This window comes from Peromyscus maniculatus, chromosome 1, assembly GCF_049852395.1.
Source record: "Peromyscus maniculatus bairdii isolate BWxNUB_F1_BW_parent chromosome 1, HU_Pman_BW_mat_3.1, whole genome shotgun sequence".
Taxonomy (NCBI): Eukaryota; Metazoa; Chordata; class Mammalia; order Rodentia; family Cricetidae; genus Peromyscus; species Peromyscus maniculatus.
Genome location: NC_134852.1, coordinates 199,478,113 through 199,501,837, shown reverse-complemented (window position 1 = coordinate 199,501,837; position 23,725 = coordinate 199,478,113). Strand labels below are relative to the sequence as shown.

Sequence of the window (23,725 nt, the reverse complement as noted above, 5' to 3'; positions counted from 1 at the left end):
TAAAAAAAAAAAAAAAAAAAGAATCAGTCCCCTTTAAAAAAAAAGTTAGAAAAAAAGGACTATTTCTTTTAGACTTTCATGTTTCTTCCAGTGCTGTTACAGGTTGCAGAAGCACATGTATGCATGCAGTTGTGCCATGGTGTGCATATGGAGGTCAGATGACAACTTCGAGAGTTGATTTGCTCCTACCATGTGGATCCTGGGGATCGAACTCAGGTCCTCAAGCTTGTTGGCAGACCCCTCTACCTGCTGAGCCATCCTACTGGCTCTTCCCCCAGTATTTTAAATTAATCTCTTTACAGTGTACTTTTGAAAACTTGGGTGGAAAGATAATAAACATACATTATCTTCAGCTTTTGTAGGCTGTTTTTTTTTTTTTTTTTTTTCTTTACCCAAGACAGGGTTTCTCTGTAGCCCTGGTTGTCCTGGAACTCAGTCTGTAGATCCGGCTGGCCTTGAACTCTCAGAGATCTGCCTGGCTCTGCCTCCCGAGTGCTGGGACTAAAGATGTGCGCTGCCATGCCTGGATCTTGTAAAGCTCTGACTTTCCTTGGACACCTGCCCTCCCCTTCTAACTTGTGTGTAGTGTGGGTGAGTTTAAGAATGGTGATACTGTCGACCTGAATCATCTTCACGTTTGCTCTGTTTTTGCCTCCACATTGGCTTTCCTCTAGAATGTTTTAAGAGACCGAAGCACTGCCTCCTGTGTTAAGTGTGATTCACCTTAAAAATGATGCGGGCTTCCGGGTGGTAATGGCACAGGTCTTTAAATCCCAGTACTCGGGAGGCAGAGGCAGGAGGATCTCTGACTTCAAGACCAGCCCGTTCTACAGAACAAGTTCCAGGACAGCCAGGGCTACAGAGTAAAACCCTGTCTTGAAAATCAAGACAAAACAAACAAAAAAGATGTAAGGCATTTGTTTAGACTGAAAGCACAAACTGCTGTTTTCTTGGAATAATCCAGTAAGCAAAATATATCCTTTTAAGAATGTTCCTTAGAGACAGTGTTAAAACAAACTAGTTTTATCTGAAAACTAAAAATTAGTACTATATGATTTTTGCTTTTATAATCATATTTGAAAATCCTAGTATATATATATATTTAAACTTCAGGTTTGGGTTTTTGTTTTAGCTTTTGGTTTTTTTGGAGACAGGGTCTCACTGTGTACTGGCTGTACTGGAACCAGCTATGTAGACCAGACTGGCCTTAAACTCACAGAGATCCACCTGCCTCTGCCAAGGGCTATGATTAAAGGTGTGAGCCACCACACCGGCCTGAACTTTCAACTTCTTTTTAAAATATAATTCTTTATTGATTCTTTGGGAATTTCACATCATGTACTCCAATCCCATCCAGCTTACCTCCCACTTTCTCCATGTCCTCCCCTCACCCCTGCAGCATCTCCCCATCTCAGAGCCCCCCAAATCAATTAAAAACAAGACAAAACACACAAAAAACCCCACTTCACTCCTCTGTCTTTCCAACACCTCTTCATTTATCCTAGTGGCATTGGGTGCTGCCGTGTGTCGTGCAATGTGTCCCTTTTGTCCAGTCAGCCCCACCCACAAAATGTTCATTGCAGTGAGTCATTGGTCTGATTCAAGGCCTCTGACCCCTGGTACACCATCATCACTGGACCTTCACCAAAACTCCTCTTTCCAGTCCCTTCACACACTTCTGCCGGCCATTGATGTGGTAGATGTTAGGATGGGCCAATGAAAGGCCCAGGATGTGGGTCTGGGTAGTAGCTGAGCTAGTCCATTTAGGCCACGGGGATAGCCCCCTCAGGTGAGGGGTGGAGCCAGCTCTCCTAGACCACGCAGTAGCGGCCAGCTTTCTGATGCCATCTCTCCTGAGTGTGGGGCCAGCCCTCTTGCTGCAGTGTCCCAGCGAGGGGCAGGGCCAGCCATCCCAGGGACAGTGAGGGGCAGTAAAAATGCCAGTTTCTCTTTAAGGTGAAGTTAGAACTGCACTGGGTGCCTATAATGATCTCTATTTCTAATTTCCTTAGTACATGTAGGAAGGATTATTTGTTAGATGAGGATTTGGGGAGATGATTTATTAAATGAAGGATTGATTCAAAGGTTACCCTGGATGGGAATGCCGTGGAAGCACCATTGGACTGGGAAACAAGGTACACCAACGTTGCCAAACCTCACTAGGTTACGGCTTCTTTTCTATTTCTGTTTTTTGTTTTTTCGAGACAGGGTTTCTCTGTGTAGCTTTGGAGTCTTTCCTGGAACTCACTCTGTAGCCCAGGCTGGCCTCAAACCCATAGAGATCCACCTGCCTCTGCCTCCCCAGTGCAGGAATTAAAGGAGTGATCCACCATCGCCTGGCTTTTCTTTTGCATTTCTAATATAGTTGCACAAGAATCTTAGAATCTGAATCTGATGCAGCTTTCTAATTAACCCTTTCCTCCACATCCTCTCTACCTGTGCACATCTCTGGCTTGGAACAAAATCTTGTCTAAGGTCCATAGTTGTTAGGCTACCTGAAACTGTTACAAAATTGTGTGTATTTGTCATTTTCTTTTGAATTGCTAAATGGTCTTATTAAAAAAAACCTGGAGCCAGATATTGGGGTGAAAGCTGAAAGATCAGAGGGATAGAACAAGCCAGCCACAAATTCTTGTCTCTAGGAAGTCCTCAGCCCAAGAGAGCTACTTCCTGTATACTCATGCCTATATACTTTTCTGTGCCCTGCCATCTTACTTCCTCTCTCCGCCCAGCTACATCACTTCCTCTTTCTGCCCAGCTCTATTACTCCTGTCTGTACAGACCTTCAGACCTCTAGTGCTGGGATTAAAGGCATGTGCCACCATGCCTGACTCTGTTCCCAGTGTGGCCTTGAACTCAGAGATTCAGATGAATCTCTGCCTCCCAGAATGCTAGAATGCTAGGTGTGTGTTATCATTGCCTGACCTCTGTGTTTAATATAGTGGCTGGCTTTGACCTCTGATCCCCAGGCAAACTTTATTTGTTAGAGCACAAATAAAATATCATCACATTCTTTGGACTTCATAACTTCACCGAATGAGTAGAAAGATTTCATGATCTCTAAGAGCTTGCTAGCCACTGCTTGTAAGTAGACCTTTTGGAGTGAGTCCCTGTTTACTGAAGATCCTAAAGGTCCTGCCCTTTATTTCTTACCACCACTGAGCAGACAGATTAACCTTTGCAACCAACATGAAACAAATAAAGCAACTTTGAAGAATCTACTTAGGGGTAGGAGTGAAGCTCGGTGGTGGATTGTTTACAGCCTGCACAAAGCCTTAGTTTGCTCTCCAGCAGCATAAAGGTCTTACCTGTAATTTCTTAGAGAATGTTGAAAATCTGACATTGGTTTCGAGTACAGTAAATACACCATTTTATTTTCTGATAAGAGCCTGAAATTCAGAGGCTTTAGTATATGCAAAGTTGTTCAACTAATAACACTGATTGTATAACTACCTTCCTCTTTTCTCCCTTCTCTCTCTCCTCCCTTTTGCCTCTCTTACTTACCTTTCTTTCTTGTCATTCATTTTGCTAGGGATTGAACCCAGAGTCTTGTGCCTGCTAGGCTTGACCAAGTGGTAGTATCTTTAGCTCTTTAATTTTAGGATACTTTATTTTTCCCACAAGAAATCCTGTACCCATGAGCAGGAACTCCCCATTGTGTCCTCTCTACAAGCTCTGCCAAACACTGTTACTGTTTCTAATTTACATTTCAATTGAAGCTATTTTATCTGCTTGGTATTGGGAAGGCTATAAATCCTGGTCTCCAAATTATAATCAAGCAAATGGTAAGAGAATTATTTGCATATTGTGTGTATATCAAAGTAGATAGTTGTTAAAATGAAACACTTATGGTTATTTGTTGAACCAGAGAAGTAATCTGAGCATTATTGTTTGTGGCACAGCTGGAATATTGCTGTGTTCACATTCCCCCCGCCCCTCCAGCTATCCAGGTGCTCTACCCCCACCCCAGGATATTCTTTCTTTAAAAAGAAAAAAAAATATGTATTTATTTTGTTTGTTTGTTTGTTTGTTTGTTTGTTTATTTATTTATTTTGTGTGTGTGTGTCTATATGCCTGCCATATGTGTCTAGGTGCTAATGGAGACCAGAAGAAGGCATGACAGATTCCCTGGAGTTGCAGTTAGAATGGTTATAAGCCATCTGATATAGGTACTAGGGACTGAACTTAGATCTTGTGGTTATGGAAGAGTAGCATGTGCTCTTAACTGTTGAGCTATCTATGAGACCCCTCCCCCAAATGTTTTTTTCAGTGAAAGCATTTGAGATGCAGGAACTTGAATTATAACAGAAACAGTTATAATTAATCACATAAAGCCTCAGGGCATGTTTAGGAAATAGCCAACAGTTTGCTTAATAAAGTAATAACTAATAACAGAAAAGTGTTCATGGTGTGGATAATACAAGCTCAAACTGATTTTTAACAAAATAATAAAAGGTTTCAGCTCCTTAAAAATTTGAGAACTGGTAATTTATTAGTTGGACGGTTTTGAGCAATGACTAAAGATACTTTAGAGAGAGTACCATGTCAGAGCTGGGCTTTAGAACCATACTTCTCAGGCTATCCTGAGAGTACTAGCTTTTAACATTATTTTCCATTCTAGTTCAAATTGGTAATATTTATAAATTAGTAAAAACAAATTACACAGAGAGAAAACTTTTTTTGAGAGGTTCTCACTTGTAGCTCAGGCTAGCCTCGGTTGTTCAAAAGTGCTGGTATTATAGGCACTTTTTATTGCTACATTCATTAAAAATATTTTACTATCAGATTGCGGTAAAAGTTTCTAAGTAATTGAAATTTCTGTATCGTCACAGATTAGTGAAATATTTATAGATGAGCATTGGTTTATGGACAACATTTCAAGCAGCCCTGCTTCAGAGTAGTTAGCATCAGTGTGAGGACAAAACAGTGAGAGATGTTTTCTGGAGAATTATGACCTGGGTAAATCTTTGGCAGCAGGACTGGAGTGAAAGACCTGGGTTCTGAAGACATTTGGGAGTGTAAACAAAGGCATATGAGTTATGTGGATGTGGAATGTAAACAAAGGCATATGAGTTATGTGGATGTGGCTTGAAGCTTGAGTGCGGAAAAATGCCTGTGGCAGAAGCAAGAACGGATCTGAAAAAAAAAAGCTGCTAAATTGTTTCATAAAAAACCACTGAGAGCATTTTTCTTTGCTTTTTCTGTTTTTATGTGTCTCATTCTGTAGCTCAGGCTGACTTCAAATCTGTGGCAGTTCTTGCCTCAGCCTCCTAAGTGCTGAAATTGCAGTCATGACACCAGTTTATTATAGTTCATAATTTGAATTTGCCTACTCAGATGCACTTGGAATCTTTCCTTGGCTCGTAGTTTGAATGCATAATGGCAGCTGCTCACAGTGAAAACAGGTGTCCAAGAACATTTACAGTTTGAGTCTTTCCTCTCGTTTGTTGTTGCAGTAACTGTCATTGGGCACCTGGCCAGGAAACTGTGACTCCTAAGCAAAGGGAGGAGTTACAGATAAAGTTCACCATTGCCAGAGAGATTCTATTCCAAATGGATTTGTGTGGAGCAACAGTGATATCCAATGACAAGTTAAATTAGACACAGAGGTGTTTTCTCCCACACTGTCTCAGAAGATCCATGCTGTTGCCGGGCCTGGTTCAGGCTAAACAGTCTTCTTGAAGTTAGGTTAAAGTCGCACACAATAAAGAATTCTATTAGGGATTTTAAGAAGAATTTTGTTATGTGACTTCAGAAACTACTTTACCCAGATAGTTTCAGTTTGCAAAACGGCAACCAGTGACAGATGAGGTAATTCTGCTTTCAATTGTAGTCAAACCCAAACCAGTAGAGCTTGCTATTTACAGAATTTTAAATATAGTAAGTTGCATGTTTATGTTAAGTCTGAGAGTCTTAGATCCCTATTCGTAAAGCACATTATAGTAATGATTTTATTTCTTGCAGTTAATATCTGTATTTGAATGGAATTTCAAGTTTTTTTCTTTCTGCTGTGGGATATTACAGTAAATACTGCTAAACATGTTTTAATTGACGTCTGTGTTAGGTTTTTCACTGTTCCTGTGTATCTCCTGGAGATTGTTTCTCCTGTTAATGCTCAGATCTTCAACTCACAAGTGGCTTATCTGTGGGAATTTCTGGCTGATAGTTATGCTTTATGATTGGATGCTTAGTTTAGTCATAAGTTTTTGGGTGGCAATTATTTATTTTAAAGCTTGCTTTTAATTTTTAATATGTTCATGCTCTTGAACATAGGTAGAATTATTCTACTAGTTAATAATTTAATAAAAAGAACACAGTAAACTGGCATTGGCAGATCTGTAGAAAGGTCTTGGGATTCATAGAAAATTTTGATTAATCTATTTGTTTTGAAATATGTGGGTCAGTGACCTAGTCTTTTTATTGATACCTTATAGTTGGCACAACATCTTACACTTTGTTTAGTTTATAAACTCAGTGGAGAGTGTCACTGGTTTCAGGCAGAGAGAAAAGTGTCTGTTGACTGTCCTGAGACATGCTAGGAAGCTTTAAGGTTTCTCCTGTGCCAAAGCGAAGGCTTCTCTTTCAGTAGTTGAGTGTTTATTATCTTTGTAAACCTTGATGTATGTGTGCAGTACTGCAATTTGGCGTGGTACTCTATGGCACAGCTGTTCCTTTGGTTATAACAGCTTTGCTTCCCCAGCAAATTAGATTTCCTTCTGTATCGCTCCTCCCTCCATGTTCACAGTTTAAGTTAGGGGAAGATGAGAATACTTGTGAGGTTTTCACATAAAGATCAAATAGAAATGAGGAGGGTATAGGAGTGATTCTCTCTTAAGTTCAGGAAGAAATTCTGTGAATTAGAGTACTTGTTTTGGATGAAAAGAGAAAGGATATTTGAAGGACATTTTTCATAAAAGGTATTATTTTTTTTTTCTTTTTTGGTTTTTCAAGACAGGGTTTCTCTGTGTAGCTTTGCGCCTTTCCTGGAACTCACTCTGTAGCCCAGGCTGGTCTCGAATTTACAGAGATCCACCTGCCTCTGCCTCCCAAGTACTGGGATTAAAGGTGTGCGCCACCACCGCCCTGCAAAGTATTACTTCTTAATTAAAATGTTTTATTAATATATTGTGTGTACATGTCAGTGTAGACGTGTGTATGTGTGGGAATGCTGGCCACTGCAGGCACTTGGAGATTCCTCATGTTAAGAACATTTAACTTTTGTAGCTCTGACTACCCTCAAAAGACAATTTCCATGATCTGTGTCACAAAAATGAGACATGTGTTGATTGAGTAGGTAATGTAATTAGTTAAGCCAAAAAGGAATGAGAAATACGACTTGATGGATATTTAGCAATGATTATTTTGGCAAAAACAGATTTTCGTATTCCTGAAGTATGTTATTCCCAGAAGTTAACAAGGATGCGCTGCTCTTGCTGTCTTTTGAGCTACAATTGATTTCCATGACAGTGCATGTGCAGTCTCTTTTCTGACCACAAAAGGAACTTCGCTTGACATGTTTCTGCCTTTCTGCATTAGCAGTCTCCCCTGCTGCTTCAGCTGATTCTAAAACCAACTAACATCTTCTTCCATCAAAATTGAAACCACTTTTTAAAATTTCCGTGGTTCTCTACCTCTTTCTTAGAATGTAGAGTGTGAAAAAAGTTTTCCTAGGTTCACTCCTGCCTGTATCTTGGGATATTTTAGGCATGTCAGCTGTTAAGGCTCTGAGCAAAGGTTTACACAGTTGGCCCTTTGCCAGGCTTGAGCCTGTCTGAAAAGCCCCAGCATTAGTAGCAGCTTTGAGTTTTTAGAGATACAGCATTTTTTTGTGTCTTTCACCTCTGTTGGTTTCAGAAGGATTTATGTAGCTGGGGATTGTTAGTAATGAAGTAGATTTTGTAGCATGAAAAGGCAAGGCAGAACCTGGGAGGATCACTGTGGCGCCTGTACGGTTGTTTGTGTTGTTTTACGTTTGCAGCTCAGTGATAGACTGCGTGATGTGCAAGCCCTGTGTTGGCTTTTCTAGCTCTTCAAAATAATAAAAGAACTAACTCTTAACTAACAAAAAGGAGGCTTGGGCAGGTGTCATTTCTCCTCTGGTTCTTTTTTCTTTCAGCTGTCCATATTCTTTTTCTTCCATTACCATACTTAAGTCAAAATGAAATAAAAAATGTTTTTTTTTTTTTTTTTTAAAAAAACTAGGTGTTTTTTTTCTTCAAAGACAGAGTTTCTTTGTGTAGCCTTGGCTGACCTGGAACTGTGTAGATCAGTCTGGCCTCAAACTCACAGAGATCTGCCTGCCTCTTCTGGGGTTAAGAGCATTGCCAGCATACCTGCCCCCAGCCCCCAAAGATACTTTTCTTAGGGAAAGTATACGTTTTTTATGTAACACTTCTTTCAGAAGCTAACAGATTTATGAAACTAACCTGTATGTGGTAGCAGTTATGTCCATGAGATGCAAATGATTTTCATGTATTTCAGGAAAATACAGTTTTGTATTTAAGTCTTCAATTGAATTATTTTAAGCAAGTCTTTGAAAACTTGTCCTTCTTTAAAGCTGTCCATTTTACTATAATTTGTAACATAAAGTATATAAGTTTGTGAAGAACTCTTTGAAAATGTGTGTGTGTGTGTGTGTGTGTGTGTGTGTGTGTGTGTGTGTGTGTCTTTGAATGTTTGAAACATAGTCACATGTAGTCTAGGCTGGCCTTGAACTCATTATGTAGCTGAGAATGACCTTGAACTTTTACTTATTCTGCTTCCACCTGGGATTACAGGTGTGTGCTGCCGTGCCTGGTTTTATGTAGTGCTGGGGGTTGAACCCAGGTTGTTATGCTTGGAGGATTTTTGTTTTGTTTTAATTTTAGACAGGGTTATACCATATATCCCAGACTGAGTTGAAATTGAGATTGGCCTGCTCAGACTTCTAAATGCTCCTTCACACATGGCTTACTTCCTTTTTACTTGTTTATTTTCTTGGGCTTTTGTTTTCTTTTGAGACAGGGTCTATATGTAGCTCAGGCTGGCCTGGAGGGTCTATATGTAGCTCAGGCTGGCCTGGAATATGTAATTGCCTTAGACTCTCCCCTGCTGGGGTTACAGGAATGCATCAATATATCCAGCTATTTATTTTTGTTATGTTTTCCAGTCTGGGCTCCAATGCTACTCCAAGACCTTTTGATTACTTCAGCACTGGGCCTGCCTTGCCACTGGGCCTGCCTTAGTGCTGGACCTGCTTTACCACTGGGCCAAGCTATTAGAAATCTTCTCCTACCCCTTTTATCTAAATGGAAACAGATAAATAGCAGAAAAGAAAACCCAGTTGAAAAATAGGCAAAGAACCTGAATAGACTTTTCTCTCAGGAAGATATATAAATTGCCAACAGATACATGAAAAGGTATTCAGAATCACAGATCATCTAATCATCAAGAAGGTTCAAATTAATTAGACATACAAGGGTGTTGCATAAATTGTTATATCCACAGTGGAAAACGGCACAAAGTTTCCCAAAGAAATTAAAGTAATCCAAGTACCTAATGAACCAGTGAAGAAAATGAGATCACCTACCTTGTAAAGATGCCCTCCAGTGTTCATTGCATCATTATTCAAATAATCAAGATAGAGAAACAACCACAGTATTCATCCATTGATGCAGGGTGAATATGAACTCTATACACATATGTTATTTAGCTTTGAAAAGGAGATTCTACTGTTTGCAACTACCTAGATGAACTTAAATGACATTGTACTGAGTGAATACACCAACTACAGGTAGAAATACTGCATAATTATCACTTATGTGAAATTTAAGAAAAAACTCTGTAAGCAGATGATATAGAGAGTAAACCTGTGGTTGGGAGTGGGATCTATAACTCCAGTTACCCAGGAGGCGTTTGTCTAAGATCTGTAAGTGCACTGTGAGCACGGGAAATGGTCTGGTATACTGGAGGGGCAAAGGAGAGAGGAGAGAACTAATCATAGGGTAGGTTTAAGTTGCCAGACCCCAGTAGTCACTGTGTGTATGTAACATCAAGTCACATGTTAAAGCCCTTAAATACATACAATAATGTCAAGTCAGTGGGAAAAAAAGTGAGCCAGTTCAGAAATATAACTTCATTGAACTTCAGTGTTAATCAAGATGCAATTCTCTTATTCTCTTTTGCATAGGGTGTTTGTGAACCGAAGTTTAGCCATGGAAAAAATAAAGTGTTTTGGTTTTGATATGGATTATACCCTTGCTGGTGAGTACTAATTTTTGATTTTTTAAGAATTGCTGGTTTTGGTACAACATAGTGGGTCCATGGGCAGTTCAGTAATCACTTGTTCATGTGATCATTTATTTGTCGGATTGTCTTTCCATTGAGATATGTGAACACTGAAGTTACCCAGTATTCTTGAAAGTTGGTTCCTGAGCTTGTGCAGATAGTTAGAAAAACTCCTAACATTACTTTAAAACTCTTGTTAAAAAAAAAAAAACGTATTAGTAAAATTATAGGTTAATGAACACATTAGTGTGTGTATCTGGGCATTTTTGACTCTTATTCTTTTAAGCTGTTTTTCAAAAGTAGAAAAAATTTTTGAGACAAGCTGGCCTGAAACTCATGCAGGCTGGCCTGGAGCTTGCATGGATCTTTTGCATCAGCTTCCAAGTGCTGTGATTATAGGCTTGTGTCAGTGCCCAGCTTAAAGATAAATTTTTGGGTTCTTCACTCTGCCATAAAGTTAATTATTAAAGTTTTAAATATTTTATTATTATGGATCATGGTGGGGGTTGTAAGTGCTTGGATTGCAAGCATGCATCACCACACCCAGCAACAGTCTTTAAAAACTCCATCATTTCCGTGTGGGTTTGATTGTGGTGCTAGTAATCAAACCCGGGCCTTGGCCGTTGCAGGCAACGCTTCGGTACTCCAGCTTCATAGCGTTGCACTCTTTTTTAAGAGAAGATTTGTCTTATTTTAGTTACAAGAACATATATGTGTGTGGGGTGGGGTGCACATGGAAGCAGGTGACCACCAAGGCCAGAAGAGGGCATTGCATCCCCTAGGCCTGGAGTTACTGTGGTTGTGAGCCTCCTTCCTGACTTGGGTGGTGGGAACTGAATTCAGGTCCTTTGAAAGAGCAGTGCACACTCTTACCCATTTGGCCTTTTCTCTAGCCCATTAATAGTTTATTCTTAGATAGGATGAGTGTTCATTTCCCATCAAAATGGTTGCATGAGCCTTGCTCAGTGTTACAATCTCCTTAAAGACTAACATGTGTCCTTTCTTCCCTTCTGTCTCTGAGATATAATTGAAATAATCAATGTGTCAGTCTATACTTACATTTCCTCAGAATTTAAAATATTAACAGCTTGTCAGGATATCCTTTAGCTTAAGAAGTGAGCCAGGCAGTGGTGGCATACAGAGCAAGATCCAGGACAGGCACTAAAACTACACAAAGAAACCCTGTCTCAAAAAAACCAAAAAGAAAGAAAGAAAGAAAGAGAGAGAGAGAGAGAGAGAGAGAGAGAGAGAGAGAGAGAGAGAGAGAAAGAAAGAAAGAAAGAAAGAAAGAAAAAGAAGTGGTAGGTTTGAGAGATCAGGTTGAGCACCTGTATGTGCCCAACACATACAGGTGTAGTTATGATACTCAGAAAAAAAAAAATCTTCCAAATTTTCTTTTAAAAAGTTGTCTTTAGCTAGATGTGCTCTTGGAGCCTCAGCACTAGGAAGCCAAGGCTGAAGGATTTATTGAATCCAAACGTTTGAGACCATCGCGGGCAGGGGCAGTCCTGTGAGACCCCTCTTAAAAAAAAAGTTAAATATACAAAACTTTAAAATGTAAAAGTTGCTTTCCTGAATGATTGTCATTAAAAGTAACTGAGTAGCTTTTGACACTGTTAATACACATAAAAGCAAAACAAAAATGCACATATTTGAAGTTAGAAGACTTCATTTTAGATCAACATTTCATTACAAAAATGTTCCGTGAAGTACAGTGATAAAGTAAAAGAGGTGTGTGTTTGTGTGTCTGTGTTTGCCCCTAAGGTCTGAGGGTTTGGGTAAGTATTTTAGTGTGTATATGTGTGTATATGTGTGTATAACAGGGTGGGTCTTGCTGGCTGGCCTGGCTGGTCTTGAATTTATCTTTCCTCAGCCTTCTCAGGACTGGCCTACTTGGTGTGAATCTATTCTTTACGAATCATTTTGTTTGTATGGTTTTGACACCTGGTAAATTCCCTCACAGCATTAAAAATGTTGTTTATGTGTATGGGTGTTTTTGCCTGCATGTATGTCTGTACTACATGTGTGCCTAGTGTGCAGGGAGGCCAGAAGAGGGTATCGGAGTCCCTGGAACAAGAGTGCTCTTAACCTCCGTTAACCTCTGAGTCACCCTAGTATATACCCCTCCCCAGAGCATTTTATAATGTAGTTGCAGGGCTTGTTTGTCAGCTTGCTTTTAAGACAGGGTCTTCCTGTGTACACTGAGAAGTCATTAGCCTGCAGCTTTGTGTGCAGTTGGAGCTGGACTTGGACTTGTTGCAAACCCCCTGCCTCTGCCTCTGCCTCTGCCTCTGCCTCCTGAGGGCTGGGATTACAAGTGCTCCCAGACCCTTCTTAGTTGTAGCTGTGGATAATCTATCTATTTATTGGCTTGTAAGTGTCTCAAGGGCAAGGGCTTTCCTTTTCTATATTTTATATTTAGTATAAAATATGCTATATGGTACCTGCTAAATAAATACTAACTTCAAATGCATGTGTTCTAGTCTGTTCTCTAGTCCAGTGATTGTTTCTTAACTTGTGGGTCATGACCCCATTGGGGGCTGCATATCAGATATTAACATTACAGTTCATAACAGTAGCAAAATTACAGTTATGAAGTAGCAGTGAAATAGTTTTATGGTTGGGGGTCATCATAACAGGAGGAACTATATTAAAGGGTTGCAGCGTTAGGAAGGTTGAGAACCACTGATCTAGTCTGTTTGAACCCTCACATTTTGTTCTTTTTTTTAGAATTTTCCTGATAAGACAAATCCTTTATGTTACTATATGAATTGTTAAAACAAATCAAAGCACACTGACATAACAAGCCCTCCACTAAAGGAACCACTGTGTGGATGGCTCAGGTCAGTACAGTGCTCTCAGTGCAAGCCTAAGGACCTGAGTTTGTGCCCCGGAGTGCTGGGGGACGTCTCTCTGCATGCTGGGAATATGTGTTACCCCCACTGGCTAGTAAATAAAGCTGCATTGGCCTATGACAGGGCAGGGTGGAGCCAGGCGGGAAAATCCAAGAGAGATGGTGAGAGGAGAAGGAGTAGGGGAGACGCCAGCCTGCGGCTCAAGGAGCAAAAAGATGCCAGCATCGGTAACACCATGGCCATGGCCACATGGCAACAAATAGATGAATAGAAATGGGTTGAGTTAAGTTATAAGAGCTAGCTAACAAGAAGCCTGACCCATAGGCCATGTAGTTTGTAAGTAATATAAGCCTCTGTGTGTTTACTTGGGACCAAGCGGCTGTGGAATGCAGGTGCTGTTGTTTCCACAGAAGATGAGACCCTGCATCAGCCTCCTAAGTGTTGGGATTATAAGATTGTGCCACCACACCTGGTTGGCAACTAACTTTTAAAACTCATAGATGGAATTTAAACCTAGATCAGTTTCCACTTTTCATGTGGTCTAAAATTTCAAGACAATGAAAATTGTCCAGTAATCTCTAGATATCAATAAGAGATGCAAAACAAAACAGAAACCTGAACAGCAAACAACCAACCACCAACCTCCTGTTTTCTGGGTTTTGATTTGGGGCTCTCAAATGAAAATCTTGCTTGGAACAAAAATACTCTTTCCCCACCTTTGAATTATAGTCTTTTCCTTAGAATGTAGCTAGTGTTGGTTTGTCTTTTCCTTTACTTGCCTGTGTGTGTGTGTGTGTGTGTGTGTGTGTGTGTGTGTGTGTGTGTGTGTGTGTGTGTGAGAGAGAGAGAGAGAGAGAGAGAGAGAGAGAGAGAGAGAGAGAGAACACCCAGGGATGTGTTCATGTTAGGTAAGCATTCTATTACTTAGCTACAGTCCTAGCCCATTTTTTAAAGTGATTTTAATTGAAATAGAATTACATAACTTTCCCCCCTCCAGCTCCTCCCAGCTACCTCAACCCTCCCCCACTCCCCATGTATCACCCTCATTTTCAAGTTGATTGCCTCTTTTTTCTTTATTATCATTAGATACAGTATATACATGTGTGTGTCTGTGTCTTTGTGTGCACAGATACATAAATACAACCTGCTAAGCCCATTTGTGTTGTCTGTGTGTGCACAGATACATAAATACAACCTGCTAGGTCTGTCTCTGTTGTTGAGTGTATGGTTTTAGGGCTGATGACTGCATTGGACACCTGAGGCTAATTCTCCTTCTCTTAGCCGTCATTAGTTGCCTGTAGTTCTTTGTCTAGGGTAGACCCCACAGAAATCCCCACTTCCGTGTTAAGATATTCATTGATACTGCCGTTGTTCCAGGTTTGTTTATGCAGCCATTTCTAGAAGAGACTGACTGTAGACTTCCTGGTCTTCTGGCTCTTAAAAGTCTTCTGCTCCCTCTTCCTCCATGTTTGATGAGATATAGATACAGGAGCTGTGATGTAGATGTATTCTTTGGGGCTGGACTCCCCATGATCCCTTGATCTCTGCATTATTTGGGGTTTTCTTGTGATGGTCTCCATTTGCTGTAAGGAGAAGTGTCTTTGATGAGGGGTCGTAGCTACGCTTAGCTCTCGGTATAAGGCTCACCTTTAGACTATAGTAAGGAATTTATGCTGGTCTAGCAAAGTGGCGGGTTTAGATCCTTTTCTAATGTTTATGACTTCACCAGCCCTGGGAAGACGGCTTGTGATTTTCCTCCTGTTGATTGGGCCTTACATCCATTTAGACAGCAGTTGGTTGCCTCTCCTACGTGAGTGACAGTTGTTACACTTGTGCAGATACCTAGTCATGCTGGCAGTTGTCGGAGTTCACAGGTGTGGCAGCTGGGTAGGACTGTTCAGTTGCTTCCCTCCTTTGGTAGCTTGTGTAGTGTTTTTCTGGTACCATGGACAACAGTGTTTTTCAGATCAGATCCAGCTTGAATTTGAGTCTTGTGTTTTACATGTTCAATGTCTTCAGCAATAGGACCCACCCTCAACCCGAGAGGCAAGCAAGGCATTAATAATCTCTTTGAGAATCATTTGGACTACCCCGACCAACCATTTAAAAGGAGGTTTCTCCTAATTATTATGAGGGCTTTGTTAGTCTGTGGGTCTTGTGGGGAGTAGTCAGCCCAAATAGTTTAACTTCCTTTAAGATACACACATTTATTAATTCTTTGGGAGTTTAATATACTGTATTTTGATCATACCCACCCCACAACTTCTCTTAACTCTTCTAGCTTTATCTCCAACATTCACCTCCCCACTTCTTTAAAAATAAAAAAAAACAACCCAGTGAGTCCAGTCTGTGCTGCCACATAGTTGTAAGTATGAAGCCATCTACTAGAGTGTGGTTGGCTGTCAAGGGCCACACTATTAAAGAAAACTGATTCTCCCTATCCAGAAGCCATTAACTGTCTGTCAGTAGCTTCACAGGTTGGGAGCTAGTGAGCCCACCTTCTACATGCTGGAATGTTGACTACTTAGCTTAACTTCTACTTAGAAATAGTCTTAAATGAAGTGTCTCACTATCTACCTTATTTCAAGTATTTTAAGAACTAACATAAAATTGTACATTTTCTCAATTAAAAAAAAATCTCAGGGAGAGACTAGTGTCTTAGTCATTGTTTTATTACTGTGAATAGACATCGTGACCAAGGCAAGTTTTATGAAAGAAAGTATCTAATTGAGGGCTTGCTTACAGTTCCAGAGGTTTGGTCCGTTATCATCGTGGTGTGGAGTTATCATCGTGGTGTGGAGCGTGGCAGCCTACAGCAGACAGCGGAACAGTAGCTGAGAGCCACATCTTGATCCATAGACAGAGAGAGAGAAGAGGGAGGGAGGGGGAGAGAAAGCCAGTGAGCACCTGGACCTGGCACAGGCTTTTGAAACTTCAAAGTCCACCCCCAGAGACACAGTTCTTCCAGTAAGGCCACACCTATTCCAACAAGGCCACACCCCTAGTCCTTTTAATCCTTTCAAATAGTGCTGCTCCCTAGAGACTAAGCATTCAAATATATGAGCCTGTGGGGGCCTTTCTTATTCAAACCACCACAGGTAGAAAATATATTTGAGCTACTGCCCTTGTCTGTTTATAAGCCCGTATCATTAAGTTGCTATGGATGAAATCCAATTATCTCAAACCTAAGTACTGTAAAGTACTTCCCTAAGCACGAGAGAAAGCATCAAAATAAAGCCATTAAAGAGTACCAGGGAAGGAATTAAGAAAAGCCAGCCCCTGATAATCCTGCTGCTAGCAGAAGCATCTCAGGACTGTTGATCTTTAGCCTCTAATAAATACATAGTAGATACACTCTGATTTCATTTCATTGTTACTGGAATGGACTCAACTTTCTTGACATTTAAATGAACTTTTTTTTTTTCATGGCTTGTTTACTTGAACTGGAGTCCAGAGCACTCCTCATGTTTCTGTCGGCAATTGTATATCCTCACCAAACTCACTGGCTGTAGAGGCAGTGAAATCGACGAGAAAAACAATCAAAAGGAGAACTATGCAGTATTGGCATGCTGCCCCACAGACATCTCAAGTTGCAGTACTTTACTCCCCTTTCTGGTGTTAATACATAAATCTTAGTATGTTTAAACTTTGTTGTTGTTGTGAGGGGACGGTGATGGGGTCTCTCCCACAGCCAGCCTCAAGCTCCTCATGTGGCCAAGGATGGATGACCTTGAGCTTCTGGTCCCCTGCCTCCGCCCCGTGTTGAGACAGCAGCCTCCTCTGTCACTCAGAATGTTGTGCCCACAGCCTCATGGAGGGGTCAGGGTCAGATGGAAATGACTGCTAAGGCATTGCAGTGACCGCACCGAGGTTCTTTTATTTCTAAAACCTACAGCATACTTTGTGGTTTCTGAAGAGTGGACTTAACTTCCATCTCTATTTCCAGCTTAAGTACCTGAGTTTTATTTACTTAAGACTCTTTGAAGGAGAGAATAAAAACATTTCAAAAAAATAGGATAACTTGATGGAACCAGTACTTTTTAAATTTTTTATTCACTTCTCCTTTGTACCTGAGAGTTTTAAACATGATCTTGGATACATAGGTCTATAATATAGGGATACAAATCATTTACTGACAATAAGTAATGAAAATGATTTTAAAACACTAATTTGTATACATTTATTAAAGACAAAGGTAAATTTATATTGCTAGTAAGAGAGATGTGGCTGAATATTCATTCATTCATTCATTTGAGGTCTCACACTGTAGCCCTTGCTGGCCTGGAACCTCTTATGTAGACCAGGCTAGCCTTGAAACTCAGGGTGTTGTGGTTAAAGGCATATACCCTATCTTGCCTTGGCTGAATATTTAACACTGTAATATGTAGAGCATATTCAGTGTTTTTCATATTGATGGATATTTTGATTTTATAATCATCAATGCTGAGAACACTGCTTCACACAAATACATAGTACAAAGTGGCAGAAGTATGTTTAGGACAGTTTCAGAAATTGTTGGAAAGTCTGTCCTAATCTCAAGTCAAAATAGCATTTTAAAATCAAGTCAGCAATAGAATTTTAAAATAAAAATTCTAACTAAATCCACCTAACATTCGATATGTACATGCTGAGAAAGTATGGTAGGAACATATTAAAAGTTTTTATTTCTGTAGTTAAAATTTCTAAGAGAACAGAAAACTGTGTGTACAGTAAAAACCCTAACTTAGAGCACATACAGTCTCATATCAGTGTGCTGTGTGGCGAGACAGCATGCACATGGAAAGTGCACGTGCCATGTGTCTAGAACGGGTCTGCGGTGAAGGCTTCTCACGCAGTATGGTGGCCGATGCCTAATACACCTCAGGTGCTGCATCACAGTTGACTCTCGATTGACGGTTGGCCATTGTGAATTCAGAAACCTTTTAGCGTTGCTAAGGTTTTCTAGCCTCACATCCAGTTATACAACTGCAGATGGGTCAAAAGCCATGCTTAGAAGCTGTCACCTAAAATAGAGGCTAGCACATTATACTGCATGGACCTGCTTCAGCTGGCAGACCACAGGCTGGCTCAAAGAATGTGTGTTTAATGTTTGTTTAATTGGTTATATTTTAAAACGGAAAGATGAGAGATAAAAAGCTAAGCTGGCAGCAGCTGCTTTTCGTTCTCTCAAACAAGTCGGCTCTAGTTGAATAGCCACTTCTTCATCCAGGCAAGACACGCCCTAATCCCTTCACAGGCTCATGTTCATTCTCTTCCTGACGGTGACATAGGTGTTGGAAGATGCTAGTGGAGTCTGAATGTCAGGGCTGTTGTCAGGTAAGCTATGTCAGCATCAGGGACCTTCGTCAGCCTGGCTGAAGGATACGTAGTTTTCAAGGGACAGCTTCCTGGGCTGAGTTAATTGGCTTCTTTTTGGCCCTGTTTCTACTTTTAAAAACATGTTATCTTCTGAAACTTAAAAACACCTGTTTGTGTATCCTTGTAGTATAGCATGAGCTGTGAGTGCCTTCAGACTAAAGGCTATTTGTTTTTGGAAAAAAATGCATTGATTTTAAAAATATCAATTAAAAACAGTACTGAAGATACAAGGTCCCGAGACATGTGTAGATACTCTGAGGGGGAAAAAAAACAACTTAAGTTATTCTTTTTTTTCTTTTAAAATAAGCGTTCTTTTAATACTCCTATTTGTATGTTTGCTTGCTTGCGTGCCTTAATGTTTGTTAAAGTTTCGTTAGTATCCCTACCTGGCCGGTGCTCACTGTGTAGACTTGGCTGGCTTTGAACTTGAGACAGTCTTGCTTCAGCTTCTCACATACTAGCAGTACATGCATGTGACATCATGTCTGGCTTAATACTTTTTAAAAATGTATGCATGTGCCTGTGTGAATGTAAGCTTCTTACATGTGGGTAACCGAGGAGAAGGGAAGAGGTGTTGGAGGTCCTGGAGCTAGAGTTACAGGTGATGTGGGTACCAGGACTTCAACTTAGGGTTCTCTGGAAGAGCAAGAAGTGCTTTTAATTGCTGGACCATTTCTCCTGCTCCCTGGCTTGGTACTTTTAAACAAATAAGTCTCTTAATTACCATTTAATTTTGATTTTCAAGAACAGAAATATTGGCAGTATTTTAAAGCCCACTTATTTACTTTACTTACTTACATATTTAGTAGCTTGGAGGTTTAAAAATATTACTAAATGTGTTCCATGGTATATAGCTTCTTTATTTTTTATATGCAAATTGAAACTGAAGTAGTTTAAAGAAATTTCCAACTTTTTAGATTATTTGTAATTTCTGGGGTTAGAGAAAAATTGTTGCCTGTGTCTGTTGCTGGGTTACAACAACTACAACAGTTGCTTGGGTAGTTCTGATGAGTAGAAAAGGTCCTCTGAGAACTGTTTATGTGGACCAGAAAGATTTTATTAGTATTTTCTCCTTCAGAAATGCTCATCAATGTGTTTTCTAGTTATAATTACAGAGGACTAATGCCATATAACCTAATAACTAAATAGAAAGAATGTTAATGTTGATTTCACATACAGTGTAAAGGCAAATGACTCTTCTTGGGTGGTCAGGCTGCATTATTGCATTTCATATTGTCTGGTAGAAATGGTTTCTCCTAGTTGCAATGTCTTTAGTATTTTTAGGTACTACATTCAATCATTTATGCTATTCCTATGATTACCATCTCCCTTTTACATAAAAAGCAAACAAAAACCTACAACCCAGGACTTAGAGGAGTCTGGGGACAAAGACTACCCATAAAGTGAGACATAAGGATGTACTCATGTGTACTCAACTCAGTTCTTTTGGGATGTTTGTTTAACCTTGAAATCCAGTATTATAATTCTGCTTACTGAGCAGAAAATACACATTGACAAAATGAAAAGTTTTTAAAATTTTTCTTTTATTCCAGATGTAGACATGGTTAGATTTTTAGCAGCATGCAGTTAATATGGTGCATATCCAGATGACAGAGTTAGGTGTTGAAAGGTAGATTGATATAGGGAGATTCAGCATAAGTGGATACTTGAAAGCAAGATGGGGTTGCTTTGGTTTTTGTTTACTTTATGTAAAGTAGTCTTATGTGATGTAGTTCAATCTAAGTACCATTTACCAGTCAGTTTCTATAATAGTAACTTAAAAGCTGCTAAAGAGAACGAGACTGGGCGGTGGTGGTGCACACCTTTTAATCCCAGCACTCAGAAGGCAGAGGCAGACGGACCTCTGGGAGTTCAAAGTCAGCCTGGTCTACAGAGCTAGTTCCTGGACAGCTAGGACTATTACAAAGAAACCCTGTCTCTAAAAACCAAAAGAAAACAACAACACCAAAAAGACTATTTTGGCTTAAAATTTTATTATCAGGCTTGGCTTGTGTTCCTAACTCAGGGTGCCAGAGAAAGAAATAATACACAATACTTACTCTTATTTTCAATGCTTGTGTTTTTCTCATAGCCAATTAGAGTCAATTTTAGTGATGGTTGGAGGATTCTAGATTGGAGGGCAGTGGTAACTCCTATAAATACCAATTTCCAAATGTTCTCTCTCCGTTCCAGCTCATCACAACAGTTTTAAAACCAGCTTTTGTTTTTGTTTTGTTTTGTTGTGTTGTGTTGCTTTGTTTTGTTTTTAACAGGAGAGCCAGTGTAGCTCCTTCAAGACTGGAGTGGCACACACTACCTGCATCTGCCTCATGTGAGTTCTCATTTTGGCAGCCGTCCCCCGCTGGGCTAGAGCCTCTGCAGAGGTTTGCCCTTTAGTTTCTGAACTCTGTAAGCTTCTGTCTACACAGTGTGTCTCGGTGACAGCGGTAAAAGATGCATAAGCATTCCAGACTCCTGGCAGAAACTTTGCCTAATCAAGGAGCATCGTCCACTGACGTCAGCTCCGCTTTGGTTGGGTGAACAGCTCCTACTCAGCAGACCACAGCTTCATCCCCACAGCGTGCAGATATTTTTTAAGAGCTGCTTTTCCCTGCAGATTATTGAGCAAAGAATATCTTTAAATGCGCTCAGCAGCTTCAACTTTCAAAGCTTTGCCTGTTCTCTTTATAATCTTGTTACATAACCTGAGAACACTGTGTGCTGTCCTAGCGCTGAAGGGGGGGTTGTTTGTTTGTTTGTTTTGTTTTTTCCTATTTCTTTTGAACTCTGGCCCTTAAAACAGTTTCTTTTTGTTTTCGGATTTTGGGTAAATTGGGCTAGGCCACAGAATTTTCTCAGAGAATAAGTGAGCAGTTAATGGGAGATCATCTGTACTCTGAAACCATTGGCCAGGTATTGGAACCATGGGAAGTTGTTAAGAGTGAGGCTCGAGGCCACAGTTTTGTGAGAAAAGCTGAAGTTAGAGCTTTTGCAGCTATGGGAAGGCATAGATAGAACTGCACACTCTGAGGGGATAGATTGGTCTCTGCAGGTATTTGTGGCCAGTTTAAAGGGCCTGCTGGTGGATTGGGGGGGTGCATTGTTTTTTTTTTGTTTTTTTTTTTTTTGAGACAGGGTCTCATTAAGTAGCCTCGGGTGACCTAAGGCTTACTATTAGAGCAGGCTAGCCTTGAACTCACGGAGGTGTGCCTGCCTCTGCCTTGAGTGCTTCTTTATCTTTAGAGGATATGCTTCAGGACATTTTGCAGCCATCCCAGAATATATGAGTTTACTCCCAAGGGGCACTCAGAAGCACCATCTAAAGCTCTGCTCTGTACTGCAGTTGTGGTGGCTTCTTCAGCTGTGTCTGTGTTACGGGGAGCTCTCCTCGGATGATTCAGTGGCCTGGGAGTGTGCACTGCTGAAATGATGATCCAAGAAGCTTGTGAGGAGATGTCAATAGCTTGTCTGTCTTGCTGATTAATATAGAGCTCAGTGGAATAGATAGTCTTGTCAAAGAGGAACTTGACTCTGTGATGAATCCATTTCTGCCCAAGACTAGGGCAGCCTATCTGTTCTGGCCCAGTTGGAAGAAATTAGAAGAGTATATCATGCTTCAGCATCCAAGCTTACATTTTGGCGGCCTGCATAATCTAGAAGTTCATAGCAATAGTTACAGACCCAACACAAAGAATTCTCGGACTCGGTACACCTGAATTTTAGCTCAGGTCAGCCAGTGAGGAGGATACATTGTAATTCTGGGAAGTGCTCCAAACTCACTTAGAGGAAGGAAGATTAGTGTTTCTAAGGTGAAATTTATAGAAAGTCTCCATAGTTAAATATTTGAGAAGTTCTGCCCTTTGAATACACCGTAAATGTGGTATTTTGGTTTTTGTTGTTGTTGTTATTTTAGGGTTTAGAATTATTTTTGTGTATTTTTTTCACCCATGAGATTATGGGTCTCCTTAGGTATGATGGGATGCTGTACACATGATAGGTACCTCAACAATATAGCTGCCTAAACAAGACCTGAACAGTATGTTAAGGCAGAAGTGAGAAATCTCACAGGTCCTACCTTTAGACCAAGAACTACAGGCAACTAATGACTCCTGGTAGAGAATTACCCTTTCCTAGGGGTAGCCCCCTAATTGATTATCCAATACAAAGAATGTAGTCAGCCTCGAAATCATATTCACACAAGCCATACTGAGCAGACTCAGTAGGCTGCATTTATAGATTTATGTGTTTGTGTGTACATATATGCAACAACAACAGCGAAAGAGGCAGGCCGTCAATTTTAGAGGAGGTGGGGAGGAGACATGGGGGGTTTGGAGGGAGTACAGGACGGGGGAATTATACAATTATATTTTAATTTTAAAAATTTAATAACAAAAATTAGAATGTTAAATTAATTTGACCTTCAGTTCAAATTGTCTCATGGACATAATTTTCAGTGACAAATTAATCCATCATAACTCACTGACCACAAAAAATTGTCAATTTAGGGATGAGTTTGGGAGAATGGGGGAACAAGAAGGTTTAGTTTTAATGTTTAATTTGATGGCATATTCGTCAAATCATCCTTCTTGAAATATTAATAATTGAAAAATATTTCACATGGGCCAGATTCTAGAAGACAAAGGTCAGCTGTACTCGAATTTTGTTTCCTTAAATAGTTTTTGAAGTAAGATTTTTATTAGAATGGCGAAGTGATTTGGGTTTTTAAAAATATTATCAAAAGGAGGTTTACATGGAATTGGGGTGCCATCATGGCTGGGGAAGACAGGTGAGGAATGCTGGGTTTTGTTGTTTTTCTTGGTGTAAATCAGTATGAGGAGGAGGACCAGGCCTTACTGGTCACCAGCTCTTACTCAGTGATTCATGTGAACGTGTAGTACTTCCTTTGCCACAGGGGACAGCATACAGATTTGGAATTACACATCGAAGGCTTTGAGGGGCATAGTACAGGGAGGATAAAGTGGACATTACGGGAGGAAAGAGGTCTAGCTGCCTTTGAAAAGAGCCAGAGTTAGTGTTAGCGTTCCGTCAGTCTTCCCTCTGGGGCAGCAGTGGCGCAGGCTGCCTGCGTGGCTCGGATAAGCTGCAGCTCAGCCGTCTCCTCAGCATTTGTAGCCTCTTGTAGCACGATGATGTGGACCGAAGGATTCTGAAAGGCCAGCTTTAAAATTGTTTTTCAACTTGACCTTTGAAAATAGATGAATAGACCATTATACTGTGCCTTTTAA

At 40.3% G+C, this 23,725-nt stretch overlaps 1 protein-coding gene across 10 annotated transcripts in view; it reads left to right on the top strand.

The window, feature by feature from the left end:
* Nt5c2 (5'-nucleotidase, cytosolic II) overlaps positions 1 to 23,725 on the top strand; it is a 129,959-nt gene that overhangs the window by 86,738 nt on the left and 19,496 nt on the right. For 6 of the 10 annotated variants that reach the window (XM_006983327.4, XM_076563255.1, XM_042264863.2 and 3 more), the window contains one exon: positions 10,169 to 10,242. In XM_006983327.4, the coding sequence (XP_006983389.2) occupies positions 10,169 to 10,242 (74 nt within the window). Of the gene's footprint in view, positions 1 to 5,674; positions 5,812 to 10,168; positions 10,243 to 20,752; positions 20,812 to 23,725 lie in introns of those variants that run through there. The other 4 variants (XM_076563258.1, XM_076563257.1, XM_076563259.1 and 1 more) reach the window with 2 other exon arrangements.